The following is a 14,943-nucleotide window of genomic DNA, read 5'->3' as shown; positions in this document are numbered from 1 at the left end:
GCGTCGCATTGTACCGATGTTTAATACATTATAATTTTAATACTGTATACAAGGAAATGTTCAGCCCCGTTTTATTTTCTCCCTCGTTGTCAGTGGACAAATTCCAATATTATTTCTCTTGGAACGCAACTGTGTCGGAGAAACTGTTTGCAAGTGCAGAGGGCGAACATTACAACTAGGGCGAAAATAACCCCCTTACAGTAGTTGGTATACATACTTAGTCTATATAGGTTATTAATGGACAAGTTACGAGGATGTATATCAAGAACACATGTATACCATATTGTTTTATTTTATTTAGATAGTCAAACTACTATTATAGTTGCAATTAATTACTAAAACTAATGATCCGAAAACATTCTTACGGATCGATGTCAATGGCGTTTCTTACATTTAAATTGTTAAAATTAGCTTGGCCTTTGCTTCATGAAACAAAACATCTGTGAGCCAATGCTCATTAGTGACACCCCCGCTCTGATGTGAATTTGCTAAATAAGCAAAGTCAACATTTAACAAGAAGTTGGCATCCGATTTGTACAAAAATATAAAATATATCCCACGATATGGTTAAACAAATAGTGTGTTAAAATTTCAAGCATCTCCACTTATAGTTGCTGAGAAATTATTGACGAAAATTTGTTAGAAAACTTAGGCTAAAAATAAACGAAGTCGTAATTTAACAGGAAGTTAACGTCCGATTGGTACAAAAATATATCCCACGATATGGCATGCCTAAACAAATAATGTCTTATAATTCCAAGCATCTGAAATAAATAATTGCTGAGAAAAATGCGACAGAAACTTCTGTTACGGACGGACAGACAGACAGACAGACAGACCAGAAACATAAATAACATAGATCGAAACGGATCGAAATCTCGCGGTCCCTGTTGTAAAGTATTCCCAGTTTTTAAATCGGTATATCTTTCTGATCTTAAACCAAAAGTTTATTGTTTTTATGAAAAATGTGCATAGGTTTTAGACATTTTTGAGACAAAAAATTGAAAAATAAGATTAATAGATAGAAAATATATTGGCCAGCTATAAAACATCGGCGAAATCTCGAACGACGGGTAGCCAACTGCCTCCTAAAACTCCTCTTTTAATATTGTTTATATGACAAACTCATGAAAATATAATATTTTGAATGTTTTGGTAATATGTTTTAGCTGTTTATATTTCGACCCTGAATATTCATTATTCTCAATTCACGAAGCGAAACTGTTTAGTTTTTGGAAGTACGGAAACGTTGACATTGTTAAAAAACATGTCGTTCTTTTAAGGGTATGAGTAAGGCTCAGTAAGCATGCGCAGGATTCGTGGGATTTTCATCTCAAAAGAGTAAAGGGGCCGATCGGAATAGAACATAAGAACGAGAAAAATTCAACGAGTTGACGCATGGTCAGTTTCTGTAGTATATGCGAGACTAGCCAGGTATCCGTTGATGGAATTCTGTGTTGGAGAAATGTACGGAGAACTGAATGACTATAAATTAATACTGTAACCAAGGTTACAGTATATCAGAGTCTTATTATTCAAAAATTGTGCTTACTGTCTGAATACCTAAATCAAGGACATATTAAAAGTGAAATACATCAGTTACTTAGACAATTCAACTTGACTCTTGTTGTGAAAATAGTTAAACTGTACATATCATTGTTTTTCCATCCCTCTCTAATCCAACCCACACAATGTCTCTAGCATAAATTTATAAAATTTCAACAATAGTTTTGGCAAAGCTGACAATAATAGAATTTTTATTTCATTTTCAGGCATACCTGGAGCAAATCTAGATCAATATCAAATTGTTTTTATTTTCAAATTCTGTTCATAAGTTTAATTTGACCATCAATGACATTAAAGGGTGACTGTGATAAAGAAAATCATACATCAAAGTCTGCCGAACCCAGTTTGGTTTTCTGCTGCTTAAGCAGCTAACAGTTCCTTTCCTTGTACAATGTAAAAAATCAGTTATATGTTCACAAAACATACAAAGGTAATCCCTCACAGGTTGTCTTTAATACTCGCTCTCAAATTAACACTGCATCGGGATTCTGTTTAGTCTGACAGTGATATTCATGTATGTATATTCTAGTCCACGGCGTCCTCAAGATTCCGAACAACACTCCTTTCCTAGCGGTAGAGTGGCTGCCGTCAGCGTTTTGCCGCCTTGGGAGCGACGGGAACCTTCACGGGTCTACACAGCTCCTGACAGCTGACTGTCTCCCCGTCCCTGGTCTCCATCACTATACTGATTTCTACGTGGGACTGATCTGAAAAAATCAAAATTACGTCAAATTAACTGAGGGATCAATTTATCGGACTTTTCTATAATAAATAAATGAGTACCATTGGAATTAGAATGTACTATAGAAAGAATAACAATTGAAACATGAATTTTTTTTTACATTTGCATCAAAGTAGGTGGGAGTTCACAACAGCACCACCAGGACAAGGAAATACTTACCGGATGAAATACGGATAAATGCAATAAACGTGTACACAATATTAGCTCACAATTTAATCAGAACACTTTACAGCTTGCATAGTTTTACTTGTTCATTCATGGCACCAAATTGTTAAATAGCTTGCAAGTAAGATTTAACTGACTTAAAAACTCCAGATGTGTTTTATTATAAACTTACATGTAAAAATTCAGCTGTACTTGCTCAATAATTCTAGATATCTCAATTTTTCATTAACACCATAAGTATGGAAATGTATACACATACACATAGTTGCACAAGGGGATAAATTCAATAAAGAAAGGATCGACACACGTGCCAAGAGAGATAGCTCTGAAATTCTTACCTGACCACAAAGAATGAGAGATGATGACTTCTGAGATCAACTTGTATTGAAGTGGATTCAGCTTGGTAAAGTGACACTTCTTTGGTGTAATCAGATAACTCTTCTGGTCAGGATAATGCACCTGTAAACACACACACAAAGTATATGGTATTGATTGGCATTTACAACATAATGTACAGTCTAAAATACATGTATTTGCAAAAAGTTGTATTTGTATATCCTATGATGGCTGGTAAACTGCAAATTTCATCTGCATGGACAAATATAGAAAAATACAGCACAATATTAAACTAAACTCTTTCATCAAGGGTTTGTTTTATACACTTTATAATACATTTTTATACTTTGAAAATGGCAGAAGTTTCTCCATGTAAAAACATCCAAGTTTAAAATATTTAAGCAACTCCACTGTTTGATTAAACAATTTTCCCTTCAAAATTTTTCTCCCTCATATTGAGCCATGGAGGTTAACAGCAGAATACATGTACCTTTAATCTTATACAGTCGACGTTCTGAACGTTTTCAAACGTGGCATGGACAGGGACTGTGACTGTTAAGCCCGTTGTGAAGCGGATCGGGTTGTCTGACGACCCAGTGGGCTCATGCATGATGGCCGTTACCCTTCTAATACAGCTGTTCTGAAGAGAGATACCACACGGGGCAATACTTTTCACAGCATGCTGAAGATGCTTCAAAATGTCTGATATTTTGCCATTTTCCAGATCGTTCAGAACAGAGAAGAGGTACACAAAACAAGGATCAGCTGCCAGTTCATTGGTTTCCAAAAATCTGCCAAGAAAAACCAAGCAACCTTGAGATTATTCAAATGATTCATAAAGTATACTCACACCTAAGACAATACATCAGTTCATTATATCAATATAGCTAAACCATGTAGTTGTGTGTACAAATATACAGGAAGCATAACCCCTATATATCTTCCTTATCCAAAAACCTTTAGACTTTGGAGAACTTAAATTTTGACTCTTCATAATTTTGGTTAATTTTTAGGAAATAAAAGAATCAAATCATATCAATTTTCATCTAATATCAGGTATGGCTGTTTTATTGCTGTTGTCGATCTACTGACTTTTTGAGAGCCTGCAACTGTTGTAAGTAGGTTTCCTTGGCCTGACTACAGCGGGTAGGGTCCGACTTCATCTTGGTGAGGATCTGCAGGGTACCTGCCTTTAGCCGCGTCTGCTGAATCAAGGCGTGGTCCACACTGCTCACCCCCAGGTACTGATGTTCCAGCTTCCTGGTCAGGCCCAGAATCTGGAAGATAAAAATCATCAACCTCAATTATAACAATTATTGAAATTTTTTTTAAAGTGACATCACTTCCTGCCAGACCCTGGCTTCCTGTTATTTCCAACTTCATTTACCTATTTCTTATTTCATTTGTTTATTTCTTATTCTTATTTCCTGTATTAGTGACATCACTTCCTGTTATCTCTTTCTATTATTGCCGAGTTCTGTGAGTTCTCTTTAAAATTAAGTTGATAACAGAGATTTCCTTCGTTTAATTCAAAGAGATAACTTCCTGTATTTGCTAATATCACTTGGAAACCAGTGTTTACCTATTGTGGTGAGTTATACATTAATCAATTAACACTATAACATGGCATCAACCACCAGACTAGCTCTGCAGAGAGACACTGTACCTGGTCAATCAGGGACAGGACCTGGTTGTCTGCTATACTACTGCTGCACTGTACACCCTGCTGGTTCATCAACTGAAACACAAGACAGGAACAGGCTCAGACAATGCCACATTTATTTTAATAACAAACTACGAGCAGTTTCATTCTCATTTGTTGTTTACAGTTCTTTATACTTGTATCACTAGTGAATTGACTCCCATTTCATCTTTGATAACCTTTAATTCCCATATATTTTGGTAGCTAGCTAGTCTACATTCTTTCACTTTATAGTGTTCCCATATTTAGCAATTCTTTACAGACATCAATGCATTCCAAATTATTTATTCCTAAAGGTTGTCCAACTGTTGTTTACTTCTTAATCCCCTATGAATATTTAGTGATTTCACAGTAATTATTAATCTTTATTACCTAATCAAAGGGATTTTGTTGTTTTATTACAAATTAAATATTTGCGTCTATTTTGAACTGCCGGTCAATAGACTGCAATCTATTAGACCACCGGTCAATTGACTTCGATCTATTGGACCGCCGGTCAATAGACTGCGATCTATTGGACCGGCAACGTATTTCAGATCGCGGGTACAGTACAGGCAACGCGGATCCCGTATTGGCCCGCGTTACCGTCACGGTATTTTTATCGTTCCCGCGATACACCATCGCGGTTTTTGATCGCGGTATGGATTGCGACCGTGATGACACCGCGACGGTGTGATTTACCGTTATTCCTGCTGCTGCTTGTTGTTGTTACTTTACCTGTACTGTACATTACAGGCAATGCAGGTCGCGTAAATCCACGTCAAATATGCGACTTCAGATTTAAGCATAACAGCTGCATTGTAAATAAATTGTGGTCCATATTATTATAAAATTAATAAATTATATTTATGAAATAGAATTTCATGACATTCGAATTACAACATAAAATGATTATTATGGTGTTTAATTTTGTGATGTGTAAATAAGAACACATATCTTTGTATTTGACGTGCTTATTTCAGTTATTATTTCTATTAGTTGATAATCCTGTTTTTATAACAATCTTAAAATTAAATATTTTCATAAGATGAACTCGTATCAATGCAGAGCAATTTCATCTTCTCATTTTATTAGTTTACACGCATAGCGCCGTAAACTGTCAATACATGACTTGTGTATGTTTTACATGTAAATTGAGAAATGAACAAATTTTGGGAATCAACTAAGAGATCTATTTTTCCATTCAATAATAAAATTATCATTCATATATAAAGTTGGTGCTGCGTTAAAGCACATTGAATCATAACGTGTATCAGTATACGTTTCCTGTGTATACATATAAAGTTTAAGTCACGATCATTTTCTGTGTATACATGTAGTGATTAACAAACTCAGGGTAGAAAACGACATGCCCTTGAGGGTTTTCACACCTATTCACGACAAAAGAAAAAGTCTATATCGCGTACGGCTTCGTCTAATCGCACAACACCTTACAAGATAGAGAGAGAGAGAGAGAGAGAGAGAGAGAGAGAGAGAGAGAGAGAGAGAGAGAGAGATACGTTTAGGCGTAATTTAATGTACACTTATGTGAAATATACTAATATCCAATACTAAATATTCATAAAATTAGTATTCATAAAAGAATATGGTACACTGTGATTGAATCCATCATGCAATTTCAGATTTGAGTCCACGTGCTGCACCTGTCAATCAAATCAACCCGCTAGCTCTACCACGTGTTTCCTCCATGATAAAGTTTCGTTCTATTAGTTTTATTTTTAATAAAGAAAAAAAAAAGAAGTATGTTTAACAGTTAAGTTTTTTTACAATGTTCGTGATGCATGATATACTGTGTTTGGAAAGTTTAATTTGTTGTGTTTTTTCTCTATCTCTCGTTTAATTTATAATGGAGGTTTTTTGCGGGAAGGAACATCTTCAACACGTTTAGCGGTTAAAGAACGCAGTAAAATAAATCAATTAATTGATATAACTATTAGTAAAATTGTTTGATATGCATGTAGAATTCTTCTTGGTCAATCGTTACACTGATTATCTACCTGCCTCATTTCTGTGTATTCTGTGCGTTCAAGCGTAGAGTGATTTCCTGTCAGTGCGACGGTTTCACACCTTTGTGTAGAACAATTGGGACTGAAGTCAAATAATGTTAACTTCGACAGTCTTAAAGCGGTTGGGGGGGGGGGGGGGGGAGGATAAGGTTACGATAACGGGATACGGATTTACATATTTGTAGTAGCTTTATATTCAATAAGATTACATGTACATGCCCACATAAAATGATATCAATACATTTACTGAAATGTTTTTTTATCGGCATGAAATGCAAAACTTTCAAAACATGTTCTTAATTTCTTTGAAATGTGTAAGAACATAAGAACAGTTTAACAACATTTCCTTCTCAAAATTTTTTATCTAGTTATTCTGTTAAGAGAGAGAGAGGGGGGGGGGCTCGGTCGCGAGCGAACGCTAACCTCCGTAACGGCGGGTAGCTGGTACACCATCACGACACCATGACATGGGATACCCACAATATCTTTCGATTACATAATTTTATGCAACTCTGGGTATCTCTAAGGCTCCTTACTCTCTCAGTCAGACTGACTCTATAAGAACACACGGCATCGCACTTAAAGATTGTCGTAGCAAACGTAACGCACTTGAAAGTGGGAATCCTCGCGCAGTGACAAACGACGAGCCATACATGTACCTAAAGTAACGCAACACAAATTCAATAAAACGTGAATTCACAAAAAATGTTCTTTACACGTAAAAGACCTTGTAAGAAATGAACGGAACATGCTAAAAATACCGGGTTGGTAATTTTATAGGAAGCCCTAATTTTTAAACATTTGCTCATCATTAGTTGACACGCATGGACTTCAAAACAAACAATACAAATGTAGGCGGACCAATTAATTGTTAAGAAAAACACAATCACACTGCGTACACATTTATAATTTTATTGGCAATTAAAATCATTTCATGATAATTTTTAATTTAACGACCTTCTTAAAATATGATAATGGATTCGAAAATATTTTATTTGCAATTGCTGCACAAGTATTAAATTAAATACTTTTATAATTTATTTAATAGCTATGAAATAAAAAAAAATAGTAAAAAAGACTCCAAGTATTTCGATTATAATCACTGTCAAAATCGGGTTAAATATCGTCATTAAATATAAAGAAACATTCAATTTATTTGTCATTCGGGGAGATAACTCCCGCTTGTATACGATACTTTTCCATCGATAATTTTACCGTGGCGGGGACAGGTAGATGATGAGTTTACCGTGATGGGAACGCGGTATACCTGTCTCACCTGGCCGATCACCTCGATGTGTTTATACCGTGACGGGGCGCGGGAAACACGGGATCCGCGTTGCCTGTACTGTATGTTAAATGTTACATCCTTTCGATAGTTCTCAGGGAATGTATATTCCTTTACATAGACGATGTTTTTAGTACTTTGTGAAACCAAATTCAATGTTATCAAAATGGAGTATCAAATAATCAACAGTTTTAAAGCCTCATATAAGGTAAAATACTATTTAAAATCTAATAGGTTGAAGACTCCCCCTTCTTTGTATAAACTAATATTAAATTGAGATGTTGTAATGCATGCAACAGGTTTTGTGCATGTAAAAGATGAAAAAAAAAATCTTAGTATATATCATAATGGCACGAAAACCACCTGCAATATACAAATTGTAAACCCCGAAAACTAAAAAAGGAATTAGGTAATAAAACAATTATTTAATGCCATTGGCCTCGGGCAATAGATCATACTGAGCTGTTCGCTGCACCTCGGGAAAAATATTCTGGTCTTTTGACTGCTCAAGCATTAAATAATTGTATACTACTATCTCTAACTAACACTGCTTATGGCACTGGTCATTCAAAGGTGTTAGAATAAACAAAACCCCTTATTATAAGTTAATTATCTACTTAGAAAAGTGACGACCCTACCTTTGGTAATTCAAAAGAAAAGATTAAATCCCGTTCATAAGATTTTAGACAGTTAGTTTATAGAGCTTGAACTGGAAGGAGGTAGAGTGGAGAGTCAGAAACCATGTAGGGTGTTTAGAGACATCTTCCATTTAATTTTTGTTTTGGCCCCTTCCTCCAAATTGAGATAGGAACAGGAATTGGTCGTTTATATTATTTGTGTAACCTGGATTATCTAATATTTGGTGTTGAATTGAACTGTTCTTTAATTAGCCTTTGTGCCTATTTCAATTATTTCCCCAATGAGCGTGTACCATTGCTGAATTACTGTAAACAAGGAATTTTCGCCCCCATTTTTATTGATCCCCTTTTGCCTTCATCAGTCGTGGGCGAATTTAAGACTGGGTGAATTCTAATGTCTCATATTATCTCTCTTTAAATACAACTCTGTCTGAGCCAATTCAAGGTGGGGCTAAACTGTTTGCAAGTGAAGAAGGGCGAAAATTACACGGGGGCGAAAATAATCCTGTACACAGTATGTACAAAACATCAGGGCTCGGTCACACAACAGGTATTATCAAAGTGGATGCTTTGAATTATTGACAGAGGTAATCATTAAGATTGGTCATTACATATACAATCTTTTTATGAGTAATAAAAGTGGTTATTAAAGTTTTAGATGATGCCATTTTAGTATTAATAGAAAGAACTTTCACAGGAACGGAGGTCCAAGAGCACTTTAGAAGCAAAACAGATTTTAACGGTCCTATGCTGTATCTGAAAGAAGGAGTGAGGGTTCTAAAATTTTATTGATATTTCATTGCATCGTTTCAAAAAATCAAACGGATCTAAGCAATGAATGAGGACAGCCATACAGACACACACAAAGTATACCGTTGTCAACATACACAGAGTATACCTTTGTCAACAGGAGCTGAGTCTTCAGATACACACACACAAATTCGGCAGATGGACTACATTTCTGGTTCAGTTCAGTCACTTGTTGTAAATCTCTAATATGGATAAGAAATTAGAAAATCCATTACTGTTACATCCAATGCTGCAAATATCTAATGCTTATGATCTTCAGCAAGAGGTGCTATATGCTACACTATATAGTCTTACCCTTACATACAGTCTTTTAATTTTAATGAATTTCTGTGGTAAAATTGTAACTTTTATACCAGTTGCAACATATAACTTTCTTTTGCTCTCTCTCTCTCTCTCTCTCTCTCTCTCTCTCTCTCTCTCTCTCTCTCATTGTTTACCTGACCATGGTCTCCAGCAGTGGCTGGGCTGTAGACAGCTCCATGTTGGGCAGACTGTCCAGGCCACTGATCAGGTTCCTCAGGAAGGAGCGCACGTCGGAGTGGGCCACTGCCTCTGGCTTGGCTTCCTCCGCCACTCGTATACTCTTCTTTGAAATCAAATGAATAAACATTTTCAAAAAACGGATTTGCTAGTATGCACATTTCCTCATATTTTTGCTTACATTTTTTGAGTTGATTCTATGTAGGTAAATAAGACTTTTATTCAGCAAAAAAAATTTGTAGTTACATTTATTTTATATGTCAAATTAATGAAAAAATAAGGTCGAAGAGTGAGTATCTGACCTCGAGTTTGGGGACAAGGTCGGGCAGACTGTCCTGTAGGTAGTGGTAGTGTCTCCAGGTGTGGTCCTGGAACATGGTCACCACCGTGGGGCACTCCACGGCCGAGTTAAACACCATCATCAGGACACTGATGTCTGGGACAGCAGTTAAAGAGGTTACAATTTAACATACAGTATTACATGTATTTTTCAATTTCAGTTTATTACTCAATGAATGAAGCTGTTCACTTGGTAATTCTTGTTACACCAAAAAAATCAGCTTGTTTGCGTGAATCAATAAAATTAACAAAAAAAAATGAAATAAAAAGCCGTACCATTACACCTTTTACTTTGATTACCGTAATTTTATTTATGAAAATTGACCAAAATATTTATAAACTCCTGTTTTGAATGAAATTATTATATTTAAAAGTTTCCAAGCAATGGGTTGGCTTACATGGAAATATTTAAAGGCCAACCCAAACAATCTTGTTTTTTTTTGAACAAGAAGGATACAAGCAGCATCATCCATATCAGGTTCTGGTGTATCAAAGTAAGGATGAAGGCAGAGGAGTTCCGGGACAAGAGGAAGGGCCAAGTGGGGATGATGACTCCCAAGGTTCTTCATGCACCTGGAAAATAAGCCTCATTGAGAAATGCAAAACCTAGTATCTTTTTTCAAAAAGAAAGAGAGAGGGATAATCAAGATAATGTTTTCAAAGATTTTTAACATTGCAAAGCTAAAATGTAGGAAAATGTCAAACCACTCAGATGACATGGTAAATAAGTAAACTGGCAAAATTTGACAGAGATTTCAGCTATAGGTAAAACTATTTCAGTAAATTTTAATCAAACACAGTTTACAACAGCCATTTGATAACTACCAGTACACAAAATTTTGGATGAAGTGAAAAATGAAAAATGTTACTACAGTCACAGTCTATTATCTCTAACTAGATGGAACTGTTTAAAAACTTCCTTATATTTGAGATATCTAGGGTAAAATACTAAAAAAAATAAGTGGTTGGGACTTAAAAATCACTTTGACATATCCATTGTATTTTAGATATCAGTGTTCGAGATATCAAAGTTCAACTGTATTTCTCAGTAAGATTAGGCAATAACAATATTATGTGTACGAAAGAAGCATGAAAGAGTTAAAAGAGAGGTTAACAAATTGAAAGTTTTTTGCTTCAGCTTAGAAAAAAAATTGTTTATGATAAACTCAAGAGCCAGTTCAAAGGGAGGCCACTCCGAGTTACAATGATACCTACTTCCAGATGGACAGCTTGTCCTGGGGATAGCGTCTCAGATTATCCAGCAGACTATAGATACACTTGCTCAAACACTCACGAGTCGCCAGCTTCATCTCACCGAGCATGTCTCGCAGGCTGTCTCGAGTTTTTGTTGAAAAATCCTGAGAATAATCATAATAAAATTGTCATTCATGATTTTCATTGATCAATGCAAGTTTATTTAAAGGTATACATAGCCAGCTATGATGGAAATTGTAACACAGTAAAAGACAAATGAAGTGTAGCAATACCAAATGAGTAAAGTAATGAATAAAAAATTTAAAAATGTTGATAGGAAAACTACGGTATGTTCAAGGATCATATATCACTAAAATTTTATCCTTTTATTTCATTATTGAATTCTTGTTATAGCAATTTGTTGCTCAGCAGAATTTTGATGAAATATACTGAAAAGAAGAGATTTCATTAAAATTTTCCTCCTTTTTGCAAAGTAAGACATGTTATGAAATTTCCATCATAAAAGTTTGAAGGACCTAATTAAAATGGGGTCCAAAGAAGACTGATAAAACATAGGAAATTTCTGGAGGTTGCATGCCCATAGTTACCGGTATAGTAGAAGAATGCTGGTCTTAATCAGACAATAGTACTTATGATCAGACTGGCAATTTGCTTCTGACAATGACATAAACCATACTTATAGTAATTAAATCATGAGATATAAACACAAAAATCCCTCACTTAGGAGTTACTGAACTTTGCTTAGGATCAGGCTGTCCATGTTTTACTGTTGATTTGATTTTGATCTAAATCTATGACTTTACAATAATCATTCTGTGTCAAAATTGACAATACATTGATTTTTAAATAAAAAAGCTCTACTCCTGGACAGTTTACAAAACTTTGATGACATATTTTGATTCTGATCTTGGCCAATGAGTTTTTTCAGATGACATACTTTAATACACTGAATAATCAAAACATTCATCAAACACAAAAAAATCAAGGCCATTTTCAGGGAATGAAAAAAAAACCAGGTAAATGATTATGTCTTTAAAATTCAGTCTTCTTAAAGAAAAAGTCTCAAACTGCAAGTCATATACAAAAGTGAAGAGCTTGAATATAAATTGAAGCCAAAATGATATAGTAGTCAAACTTCTTTTCTAAGATAATTTATTGTTAGTTCAATATCTGAGCACTGCTGAATCAGTGCAAGCAATGTAAAGTTCACCCAAAGTGAAATATTCCAATAAAAGTTTTGTACCTACTAGTTTTAGTAGCCTTTGTAGCTTTTGTAGCCTTTTCAGTAAATAACAAGTTTTCATACAGAAAAAAATCTAGCAATTTCTGGCTATCAATAGTTAAATGATTCATTGATAAACAAACTCCCTGAATAAAATTGTGTCAACCACACAGAAAAATTGGCATTAGTCAAGTACTGTAAACCAATTTTTATTTGCAGCGACTTTATTTTGTGATTAACTGCCAATAAACTGGTTCGCGACAACTAATGTTCATGACAAAGCCTTATCCAGACCTGCATTGTTATAAAAACTATAAAAAATTGGTTCGCGGTGAGAAATATTCGCGACGACAAGGCTCTCGCTAACCTTGCGAAAATTTCACGCACGCTAATAAAAGTTGGTTTACAGTAAACTATCTTGCCCTACAAGGGAATACACGCATTACTTACATGTACTAACAGACACTACAAGTACATGTACTGTCTTCATATTTTCCAAGGGTTTGTTTAAAAAGTTAGCTTTGCTGAAAAGCTGTTAATATTTCATTTTCATCCATTTAAGGAACACATTTTAGCATTTATTTGGATAACTTTTATGCTTTCAACGGATTTAAATACAGTTGAGCTTCGATATCTCTAACTCTTATATCTCAAATACAATGTGTTGAAGGGATTTGTAAGTCCCAACCACTTTTTAAAAAAAAGTATTTTACCCTTGATATCTCCAATATTCGGATATCTTGAAGTTTTTTTAACAGTCCCATCTAGTTTGAGATAACAAAGTCTGACTCTATACTAATCAACATCATCTTAATTATTTACAATCATTATGTAAATTTGTAAATCTAATAAGTGGATTCTCATTAGCAGTGACTGATTAGCAGTGACTGATTGCAGTGACTGATTGCATTGAGGATAGAGGAGCTGATTTAAAATTAACTTAAAAAAGGGGGGTTTCTTTTTAAACTGAAAAATAATTTGGTCAGCATATTAAGCCATTTAAGGAAACATTCTTTTTTAAGTTTGAAAACTTAAAGGCAATGACACACATATCTGTCATGTTTAAGGATAGCATAGTGTTAATTTTTCTTTAAAACGAGAATTTCAAGTGAAATCAAATATGACAACTTAAAGAAAATACATGTATGTCAAAAATGATACAGAAACATACTGATTATTTGCTTTAGCCATCTGCAAAATTATACTTTAAAAATTTGTTTCACTAATTACAACATATAAAATTTTTGGGGGTGGCTCATTACTTACCGAAGTTACCCATGAAAATTCAATTAAAATGTTTTTCTATGCAGGTATGAAAAAAGTTAGATTTATAGCCTAAGGGAACTCCCCAAGATGTGTAAACAAAACAAAACTAAGCCAAGGTCATTTATCTTTTATTCAAATGAATGAATAGGCCCAAAGACCATTTCACTGGCCTGAACATGATCATACATGTAGCTTTACCTTGAGCTTAGGTAAGTTGCTTCCTCAATTTCTGGTTTGTACAGTTTCATTACAGACAAAGGTTTTTCAACTGGTCAGTTTCACCTCATGTTTGGGTAAAGAGCAAGGCTTGTTAATTGATGCAGGTGTGATGACACAAAGGAACAATTCTCAATTAAATCAGTGTATCCAAGGACATAAAAAATTCAATTTAGGGGGAACCTCCCCCCCTCCCCCCAAAAAATAATGGTGATCACTGAAGTGAAAAAATCAAAGGATGCTTAATTTTGATACCAACTGCAAAGTCAGTATATTGTGTTTTGTCCAAGTTTCCACCAGGATTACCAATCTACCGTGTCAGATCTTCAAACTCATAATCACCCCCGCACATCCATCAAAGACGGATCATAGTTCAAAAGTTTCTTTGAAATTTCTTCCCATCTTTTATATTTTAGGATGTTGCTCAAGGATTCTTCAGCCATCAGCAGAGTTGTCTACACTAATTTCTCTCAGGATATGTAACCTAATATTTTTTATGTCTTTTATTAAAGGCAAGTGAGTATGATCAATAAAAAAAGATACCATGTACTATGGGAATGACAAAATTTCTACTTTATAATTAGGTATGATCAAAATCTGCATGATGTTCAGAGAGGGCATACCTGGTAATACTGTATTTCGCAAATCACACTAGCCATCTTTAGAAGACATTAATTTTAAACATTATTTTCAAACAACTTTTCCCCTATCAATTTTCTTGTGCATAATGCTTGAACAAAGATGAGCTAAAAAGTTCATCTTTATTACAATCCTTGGTGCAAAGCTTGAAATAATCATGACAATGTTGACTCGATATATCCTTTACATAAACAATTTTGAACACGCCAAGTGAAGGATAGGAACCCCAAGAATTGTGTCAGTCTAGACTGGTATATTTTTTAAACATTTTCATTGGCGCAATCATTTTAGTAATTCAAGAAGTGAACAAGATTTG

General features: G+C 34.7%; 1 protein-coding gene across 1 annotated transcript in view; it reads right to left on the bottom strand.

Moving 5' to 3' along the window:
• Positions 1 to 1,794: 1,794 nt before the first annotated feature.
• The window catches only part of LOC128179854 (integrator complex subunit 4-like), a 64,158-nt gene continuing 51,009 nt past the window's right edge, over positions 1,795 to 14,943 (bottom strand). The window contains exons 11-20 of the mRNA XM_052847512.1: positions 11,285 to 11,427; positions 10,527 to 10,642; positions 10,033 to 10,166; positions 9,688 to 9,836; positions 9,339 to 9,432; positions 4,476 to 4,547; positions 3,902 to 4,086; positions 3,300 to 3,600; positions 2,812 to 2,932; positions 1,795 to 2,273 (exon numbers count right to left, since the gene is read on the bottom strand). Coding sequence (XP_052703472.1) covers positions 2,155 to 2,273; positions 2,812 to 2,932; positions 3,300 to 3,600; positions 3,902 to 4,086; positions 4,476 to 4,547; positions 9,339 to 9,432; positions 9,688 to 9,836; positions 10,033 to 10,166; positions 10,527 to 10,642; positions 11,285 to 11,427 — 1,434 coding nt within the window. The 3' untranslated portion in view covers positions 1,795 to 2,154. The remainder of the gene's footprint in view (positions 2,274 to 2,811; positions 2,933 to 3,299; positions 3,601 to 3,901; positions 4,087 to 4,475; positions 4,548 to 9,338; positions 9,433 to 9,687; positions 9,837 to 10,032; positions 10,167 to 10,526; positions 10,643 to 11,284; positions 11,428 to 14,943) is intronic.

The sequence above is a fragment of the Crassostrea angulata genome, chromosome 4 (genome assembly GCF_025612915.1).
Source record: "Crassostrea angulata isolate pt1a10 chromosome 4, ASM2561291v2, whole genome shotgun sequence".
NCBI classification, from domain to species: domain Eukaryota; kingdom Metazoa; phylum Mollusca; class Bivalvia; order Ostreida; family Ostreidae; genus Magallana; species Magallana angulata.
This window is presented reverse-complemented; position numbering and strand designations above follow the sequence as displayed.